This window comes from Electrona antarctica (genome assembly GCF_951216825.1).
Source record: "Electrona antarctica genome assembly, chromosome: 16".
NCBI classification, from domain to species: Eukaryota; Metazoa; Chordata; class Actinopteri; order Myctophiformes; family Myctophidae; genus Electrona; species Electrona antarctica.
Genome location: NC_136797.1, coordinates 25,967,430 through 25,977,518, shown reverse-complemented (window position 1 = coordinate 25,977,518; position 10,089 = coordinate 25,967,430). Strand labels below are relative to the sequence as shown.

The window sequence follows — 10,089 nt, the reverse complement described above, 5'->3', positions numbered from 1 at the left end:
ACACCTGAAAACATATAGGTGTAGTGGCCTTCATGTTAGTGGAGGTTAAGTTACTAAAAGGAGCAGGGGGGGGTGACATGGAAGGGTGGAGGGGGTTGAGGGTGATGATGTGAGCTGGTAGGGGGGAGCCTAACGTTGTGTGTAAAGGCTATGGGTTCAGAGGGATCAGTCGCCCCTTGGTCTTATCCCATTTTGACCTGAGATCAGATTCTAAAAATGTCTTCTACATCCTGACAGTTTTCTGAAAAAGCTATGTTTCTATGTCAGTGGTCGATTTTTGAAAAATAGCAGACCTACAAGCTTGTAGATCTGCTATTTTTCAATAGCTAAAGCATAACATAATGCTAACACCAAAAGGGGTTCCCGCCCCAAAATGGGTTAAAGGAAACACAAATGTACTGTACACTGATGGGTCGTCGCGTTACTGCAAGTGGGCCCTCAAATGACACATGACTATATAGGGATGGGTGGGAGATGTTCAAGTGGACTCTGATCTATAGAAAAAAAACCCTGCTTAAACAGCTTCACCCTCAATCACTAATTTAAACAGCTTCACCCTCAAACACTAATTTAAGAGATGAGCCAAAACCTCTGGATAGGATACACATCAGATCAGCTGATAGTTGGTTATCTTGTAATTAGCACTGCTAACTAGCTATTATCATAACAGTTTGGCATGGAACCCAGTTACTTTACACACACACATACTTACTTACACCCAAGGACCACAATGGGAAAAAAATAAGCTCTCAAGCGATATTGTGTTGTATCCTTTTGAAAGATGTGTTTTTATGTACCGGTATATGCATTTGTATAAATAAAGTAGTCAGTCAATCCATGCCAACAATGAAAAGAGTCAGGGAGAAATAAGCCAAGAAGATCACTTGGTATTGTTTTATTGCTTGTTTATTCTCTCACCAAGTGTGGGACCTCAGATCTAGCTACCCAAGATAACGGCTGAGCAACACAAATACAAATGTGTACAACAATAGTTGTCAAACTTTTCCATGTCATATAGACCACAAAAGTAATTATGAATTTGGCCTCAGACCCACAACCGTAGATATTCTGTGCCAGGGACGCCCCCTTACAAGACTTGTGTTGCTAAAATGTTTCAAAAAAATATTCAAACTGTTTCACATTCTGTTTCAAGATTGCTTTTAAATAGCCGATCTATATGCGCTCACAGATCTGAATGAACGGATGGTTTATTTTAGGTCGTGGTTTACCAATGAATCACACAACGAATCGATGCATATACAAGAAGTACCCCCCGCCCACCAAGGACCCCTGGGGGTCCCCAGGCGGCCCTTTGAGAACTACTGGCAGAACAGAATGTTCACCGTTATTATTATTATGGTTTTCATTATGAAACTGTCCACAGAAAAGCCTGATTTACAAACTGTACAGTAAACCTATACTACATTATGAGCCGAACCCGTTACCCACAGACCCCCTATAGTTCAGCACATACTGTACACACAGTATACTCCGGTATTTACAAACGTGTACATGTTCTGTGATAATATATCATGGATATTCTTCTATTTACGTGTAATAGACGCACAGTATGTACATGTATGTTATGGCGTTAACGTATAGCCTACTTTAAATAGACTCTATGTGCATATTCTGGTATTTACATGCACTAAACTTACAGACATTGTAGTGTACATAAATGTGCATGTATATTATATATATATATATATATTCTATGTATAGCTGCCAGATGCTTCAACGCAGCCAAAACACTTCTGCCGTTGTTCCCACACTTGAGTGTGTCTGTGTGTGTGTGTGTGTGTGTGTGTGTGTGTGTGTGTGTGTGTGTGGGGTATGGTATGCTGTGGTTCTTCTCTGCTGGCGCCAAATTTAGTTCCAGGCAGTGAACCAACATACAACTGTTGTACATTGTCCACCCCCCCCACCTCCCCTCCCCCCCTCCCTCCGTCACCATCAACATGACATCCCTATCAGCAACGATGACCTCCCAAATCACTACCTCCGCCACCATATACTGCAGATCATTCCACCCTGGAAAATACCAACACCTCCACCCTCAGACATCAGGGGAAATGAAAAAAATAGAAAGAAACGACCAACCAACTTGATTTTTCCATCAACTTTCCACTGAGCTGAGCCTGCACCAACCAGGCAGCCAAACCAATCAGCAAACAATCAGCCAGCCAGCCAGCCAGCCAGCCAGCCGACCAACCCCCTCAAAGCAGCGAACAACACAAACATCACAGGGCCTAAGAGCTACTGTGTGGTCAAATTTATAGCAATGAGAGAGAGAGAGAGAGAGAGAGAGAGAGAGAGAGAGAGTTGACACAGAGACACAGAGAGAGTGAAAGGAACAGAAACAAAGATATTCTGGGGGCAGAAAGGATACGTGATAACCTGGTGTCAGACAGTCCTGTGACAAATTTTTAAAAAGGTAAACGGAAGTCACTGTATGAACATAGCGAAGGATAGACAGACAGATGGAAGGGCAAAGGGCACTGACATACAAAGTGATCAGAGCTACATACAGTACAGACCGACTGACAGACAGACGGACGGACGGACGGACGGACGGACGGACGGACGGACACACAGAGACAGACCTACTTACCGCCAAGGCCTGTAGCCTCTCCTTGTGGAGCTGGGCCTCCTCACACGACATCCTGCGGAGAGCGAGGGAGAGAGGAAAGGAAGGAGAGGAGAGGAGAGGGGGGTGAAAGGAGAGAGGTGAGATTTTGAGTCAGAGAGCCGGGACTCTCTCAGAGAGAGGGAGAGAGAGAGAGAGAGAGACAGAGAAATTAGAGGAAGAGAGAGGGGAGAGGAAGAGAAGGGGGTCCAGTCCAGAGTATACGGCAGCAATAATCCCAACCAGAGGCAGCAGCGCAGGAGAGCACCGCAGCATGTGCTGAAGAAAGGAAAGATCTCTCACTCACTGGCCATGTGCCTCACACTCCAGCCTGCCAGTTGCATTCTCTCTCTCTCCCCCTCTCTCTCGCTCTCTCTCTCTCATTCTCCACCCATTTGTCCACTCCCTCCTTCTCTTTTTTAGGCACAAGCCATGTATGATTAGGCAGCTGATGGGAGGAGCAGCTGAGATTTGAGAGAGGGAGGGAAAGGGAACGAAAGCATGGAGAGGGGTTGAGCAGGAGGAGGAGGAAGAGAAAGAGAGGCTGAGAGAGAGAGAGAGAGAGAGAGAGAGAGAGAGAGAGCTAGAGAGAGCTAGAGAGAGAGAGAGAGAGAGAGAGCTAGAGAGAGAGAGAGAGAGAGAGATGGGGAAAGAGGGAGAGAGAAGAAAGAGTGAAAAAGAGCAAAAGTAGGGGAAAGCGAAGCAAGAGAGCAATTTGTCATGTTTGAAGGCTGTGGGAGCTGCTTGGACTCAGACAGTATCTGTGCAGTGCATTAACAGTTTGCAGATGACGCTCTCTTCTTTACATTAGCTTTCTGTTCTTGTTTCAACGTCCCAACACTGAACAGTTATAGTACGAGCGAGCTGTACCGGACCGAATGTTAATGAGAATGAAAAAGAAAACAACGAAGGTGGAAACAGGTCCATCTGTCAATATGACCAGTGCAAAATGTATACGTGGTGGCATGGTTAAAAATAGCAATGGAATGAGGCAGTTAAACATAGCAGTAGATGTAATAGCATATACGTGCATAAGGTGTGTGGTTTAAAAGGGGAAAAAAAGAAATAGGACGAAGCAGTTAAAATTGCAGCAAATGTAATAACAACGGCAAGTCATGCCAGCAGCAATTTCCTGTTCTGAGCCAACTCCTTCCCTCCACTATTAGAAAATCCCAGCAGGATTATTTAACCTATAAATTGTATTGTTACCATTTTAGTTACTCTTAATTTATGTCTACTATAAGCCACACAAAGACCTGTGGCATGCGCTTCATGTTTTATATAAGCAGCTGAAGAAGAAATCAGCATGTTTTTCATAGTATTCAATGGAGAGAGAGAGAGAGAGAGAGAAACAGATAAACGGAGGGAGTCAGAGTCTGTCTTTCTTGGGTTTTAAATCCTCTTAGCAGACCTTATATTGAATTGTACTTTCCTGTGCTTTTTTCTGCAACCTGTTAATAAAGTATTCATTCAATAATAATAATAATGAATTGCATTTTTAGAGCGCTTTTCCAAGTGCTCAAAGCGCTTTACAATGGTTCATTCATTCACACATTGGGAGGTGAAGCGGCGAACAGTCGACGCCAGCGTCCTCACTTCCCACATTCACACACCAATGGTGGCAAGCTTACACCGACCGACTCATTGGAGGCAATGTAGGGTTCAGTGTCTTGCCCAAGGACACTTCGACATGTGGACAGGAGGAGCCGGGATTCGAACCGCCGACCCAGGGATCATTGGACGACCTGCTCTACCTCCTGAGCCACAGCCGCCCTCAATCAATCAATCAATCAATCAATCAAGACAGGAAACTGAGGGCAGAGCATGCAAAACTATAGTATCCAGCTGCAAGCGAACAGGGCACGTTTGTCACGTTGTCATTATGCAGTTAGCCTCGGAAACTCGGACGTATTTATTTCCAGGGACTCACTATCAGTTGACTCACTATCCATTCCTTCAGCGACCAGCACACCGCTCAGTTGGACCAAAAGGTTTGTCCCCGTGCCATTCCATTCCATCCTTGTCTCAGTCTGGTGGAACAGAGTCAGTCCTGTTGTCTACGCACCGATGTTGAGGCTCTCTGGACTCTATTTTTGGTTGCCGTGCATTTTTAGCCCAGTGCTTTTCTAAGAGGTTTGAATGCAAGCAAAGCACCCCCCCCCCCCCCTATGGAAGAATGCACACAGCAGATCTGGAATGTTAATTTAACACTGGAGAGTGTCAAAATGGTAGACACGGACCCTTGAAAAGTCCAGTACACTTTCAGAGATAAAAGACTACCAGGCTCTTTGAAGACGATGATGGCGCACCACTTGCCGGAGTTGTGGAATATGGAATCATATTCACATCAAACTGTGTTTGGCCACTGTATTCAGTTGCCGTTGTATCTCCGTTATAGTTGGGTCATTTCTGATACTTGCGTGACTGTGGAAAGCGAAGGTCTGTTTCTCTGTGAATTTGTGGATCTATGAAGGTTAAATAATCAATTGAGCTCCCATGCCCCTCACAAAAATGTGAGCAAAATTTGTGAGAGCCAAATTTGTGTCCATATGGCCACCATTAACAAGCATTCGTTTTGCACGAAAAACACTCCTTGGGCTAAATTCGGCCATAGCCACTTGTCCAAATGTGCCCAAAATGTGATGACCTCATCAATTTAAGCCCAATGGGTGTTTTTCGTGCAAAACTAATGCTTGGAACGGATGCAGAATCATGAAAACACCCTTAGTTTGACATGTCATGGCCTCAACGCTGCATGCCGAAGTCGCTAACGTATCTACTCGTAAAGGAGACACTTTGACTTCCAAACCAGGTCAATGGGAGATATCATCTTGAAGAGGATTCAAGAGCTGAATGACAAGGGTCCAGAGGACTTGCTTAGAATTCATGAAAAAGGAGCTCACCATCTCTAAAGAGACTCTTGACAACCTATGACATAGTCCACTGCACTGGCAAGAATGAAAACATAATGCTACCACAGAGACTCAGTAACCCACTGAACCATGACCCGATGTCCAATGTTTTCTTCTTTTTGAGTGGTGCAGACACTCCAATGCACAGCAATGTGTGTCCCTTTGTCTGTCTGTTTAGGCTCCCTATGTCTGTCTGTTTAGGGCAGGGGTTCTCAACCTGGGGGTCGGCAAATTATCTTCTCTATTATTAAGGTTATTGTATAGCGGTCAATTTGTATTGGGGGGTGGGGAGGGAGGTGGGGCGGGGGTCCCCAGCCAAACACGTTGAGAACCCCTGGTTTAGGGTACCAACAGGTGACAAAGTGGCGCTGTTGAGCTTCACACTGTGCACAAGTACATGATGGGAAGCTGAGTTTTTAGCAGCCATTACACACACACACACACACACACACACACACACACACACACACACACACACACACACACACACACACACACACACACACACACACAGTCTTTACGCTACTTAAATGTAGCCTAGTCGTCACGATAACCGTCGCTAAAACTGCTGAGGTCTGCTGTTTGGTTTGGGGCAGAGTGTAGACCACCGTTACCCAAACAGCAGGTCGGACAGCATTTTTTTTTTTAAATGTGTCGTGACTAAATACACAAGGAGTGGGATCGATGACTCTGTCCACCGCTGGACGAAGGTACTGTAGCAGCACAGAGGTGACGTGTGTCCCAGTGAGTCAGTGCATGCAGATGAGTGTCGGAGGTTTAATGTCCTTGGAACATGAATGCATTCTTCTACTGCACATGAAAACATGATTCACCTCCATGCACACACACACGCAAGCATGAGCGCAAGCACGCACGCACGCACGCGCACAGACGCACACACACACACACACACACACACACACACACACACGTACGTATGTCACACACAGAGTCAACCATGAATACATGCACACACATATTGACACAAGTGTATCCAGGAAGGTATGAAGCGTTCATTTAAATGGGTCAAACGGACCAATGCCCCACTTCCCCGTTTCCCAGAGTTTAGCCCCTCTCCTCTCCTCTCCTCTCCTCTCCTCTCCTCTCCATCTGTCCTTCCCTTCTTTCATCCCTTCCTCAGATGCAGAGGTCCTTATAAGGAGAAACAGCAGCAGTCCCGTCTACGTCTCTGGGGAAAACGCTTAACACACACACACACATATATGCACGCACACACACACTTCACAGCAATACACAAACACACGCTGACATAACAACCACTGAATTACACCGAGAACGAGGAATGTATGCTGCTGCTGAAACGTCTGTCTTGTTAAGCTATACGGCAGCTGCCAAGACTGGAGTAAATCACAAATAAAGCGTAGTATACGGTACTGTCTGCTGTAGCAGCCTGCAGCGGCCACATGGGGATTATTACACCGTATAGGGGTGACGGACACACACACACACACACACACACACACACACACACACACACACCCCCCCCCCCCCCCCCCCCCCCGGGCTTTTGTACTCGTCATTGAAACCACTTGAAACCAAGCTTCCATGTTCTGGGGGGGAACTTGAGAGAAATATAACCGATCTACAAGCTCACAACCAGAGTACTACTAAGCCAACTTAGGTGGGGTTTACTAAGTCTAGAGGGTTTATGAAGTGGTTAATAACACAAGGTTCACTTGTAAGTTCTCGCACCGAACACGGCGTGTAATATTATAGGGCTACTTGCGCACAAAAGAAATTGGTAATGAAATATTACATGAAAAGGGAAATGATTTCATTTGCTCGCAAGTGTCTGCTGCCACGGCAGTGTGTAAACAGACGCCGTGCGAGCCATCCGAGAACAGATGTCTGTTATTATCAGGAAATAACGGACCACAGAGAGCCGTGATTTGGCCCAATCGGAATCGAGCATTCCACAAAGCAGCGCATTAAGCTAGCGATTGAAAGTCGAGGGGCTATCCGTCTGCAGTCGTGTATGTGATGTGTGGACGCATGGAATGAGGGTGTTTACAAGATCTGCACAGAATGCGTTGTCTTGTAAGACCTACCGAACATGCATGATTATTGTCATGGTTCAGCCACGGTTCTTTGTGCATGTTTAAGCTGGATATATACAGTAGAGTCGACCAACCACATCACCTCATACTACTCCATCTGTCATCACAATCTAACCTCTCTTACGCTGATAAGACACACAGGGAGATACCTTATCTGTCTGTCTCACTCTCTGTCTGTAAATCACTCTCTCTAAGTATATCACTCTTTTTCTTTCTCTCTAGCTCGGCGGTTCTCAAAGTGGCGCCCAGGGACCCTCAGGGTTCCTTGAGGGGGGTCCAAATGGACCCTCACAGGTCTGCAACTCGAGAGTGTGCGAATGAGAACGAGTCCCGAGAGGTCCCGTTTGCACTCTCTCAGAACCCTCTCTCTCTCTCTCTCTGTCTGTGTCTCTCTCTCTCTCTCTCTCTCCCTCTCTCTCTCTCTCTCTCTCACAATGCGTCGTGAGCTTGTAGATCTGCTATTTTCAAAAGATTCTGTACACATTTTGACACATTTTCTGCAATATGAGAACTTTTACTTTTATTACTTTAAGTACGTTTTGATGCCGATACTTTTTTTAATACGGGACTTTCTACTTGTAACAGAGTTACATCTACATTGCAGTATTGAAACTTTTACTTATACGTAAAAAAAAACATTTGAGTAATTTTTCCACCACTGAGCTGTATCACACTCCCTGTCTGTCTCTCTCTAGATATCACTCTCTGCATGTCTCTCCGTATAGTTTCTGCTTCCCTGCCTACCACCCCCACACCCCCAACCCCTGGCTAGGCCCCCCCCCCCCCCCAAAAAAAAAAACTTCATCTGTGGCGTCAGTTGCGTTGGTTGGTCGTTGTCGGAGACAACAGCATCATTGTTCCTCTGCATCGCCACGACGACGCAATGACCTCATGCACCGCACAGCTAGCCCAGCCCCGCCTCCCCCATCTCTTCCCAGCCCAGTGGTAATGGCCTCCAGATGTGGAACCAGAGGCAGGAAGACACACACACACACACACACACACACACACACACACACTCTCTCTCTCTCTCTCTCACACACATACACACACACACACACACACACACACACACACACACACACACACACACACACACACACACACACACACACACACACACACACACACACACACACACACACACACACACACACACACACACACACACACACACACACACACATACACACACACACACACACACACACACACACATCTACAAGCGGCAGTTACACGTCTTTCTAAAAGACACAACCACACACGTGCACACAAACACTGCATAGTCTCCTGCGCGCACACATATACACAAATAAGAAGTGCACACAAGAAAGGAAGAAAGAAAGAAATGAAAATACCAGTTTACCCCTCTCTCTCTGCACACGCGCGCGCGCGCACGCACACACACACACACACACACGAAGAGATTAACCTAAACAGACATATTTCTGCCTCATTTATATTTCATATAGCTTCCAGGGAGGAAGGGGGGGGGGGGGGGGCAGCAGAGTAGGTGATGTTATCTATTTATCTATCCATCCATCTATCCACCACGTCGCCCGCCTGTCTGTCTGTCTGTCTCGCAACACACACACACACACACACACACACACACACACACACACACACACACACACACACACACACACACACACACACACACACACACACACACACACACACACACACACACACACACACACACACACACACACACACACACACACACACACACAGCAGTGAGATACAGTAAACACAATATACTGCACAATAATTACATTTCTTGTTAATGCATGGTTAATCTTTCATTATGCATTTTGCATTTTGTGTGGTTTAGGACTTCACCTGTAGGTAAACTAACATTCCAAACTAACATTCCATCTACTTCTGTATCTCTTCATCTGCACTACCTAACACACTAAATTGCTTTAATAATAATTGCTGCTAATACAGCATTCAATTTCAAAGTAGTACTAGTAGTAGTAATAGTAGTATTAATATTAAATAATCGTACATAATCTGCAGCACACATGCTTTACAAGACTACATTCCAATTTCCACTCGTCAGTTCCTGCTGTTGACAAATTAAACCGTGCCCATCCTTATTTTGTCCTCAGAAATTCCCCCAAATACACCATATGCGTTTTGGATAGAGTGCCTATTAATAGTTTATTTTCCTTGGGGAGGCGATGTGATGAAAAGCATATGCCTTTTGCCTTCGTAAACCTGATAATCATGTCCTCAGCTTAGAATCTCTCTACAACTCTAATTAGGTTTGTTTTCTGCTCTGTATTTTGCATGATGCACTTCTATTAAAACCCTGGCCTTTTATTCTGCCTTTGTACAGCTTTTTTATTTAATGATTAAGCATTCCAGAAGCATTAAATATGGCCTTTCAACTTCTGTTAACCACATAAAACCCAGCATTCGTATTGTTGAGGAAATAGCAGATCGACAAGCTCACAACACATTG

The 10,089-nt window shown here is 45.4% G+C and overlaps 2 protein-coding genes across 2 annotated transcripts in view; both read right to left on the bottom strand.

Annotated features, from left to right (window-relative positions):
* The window catches only part of kiaa1958 (KIAA1958 ortholog), a 218,481-nt gene that overhangs the window by 140,630 nt on the left and 67,762 nt on the right, over positions 1-10,089 (bottom strand). The window lies entirely within an intron of this gene.
* Positions 1-10,089, bottom strand: part of palm2akap2 (PALM2 and AKAP2 fusion) — a 158,777-nt gene that overhangs the window by 121,637 nt on the left and 27,051 nt on the right. Inside the window, exon 3 of the mRNA XM_079523956.1 lies at positions 2,612-2,663. Coding sequence (XP_079380082.1) covers positions 2,612-2,663 — 52 coding nt within the window. The remainder of the gene's footprint in view (positions 1-2,611; positions 2,664-10,089) is intronic.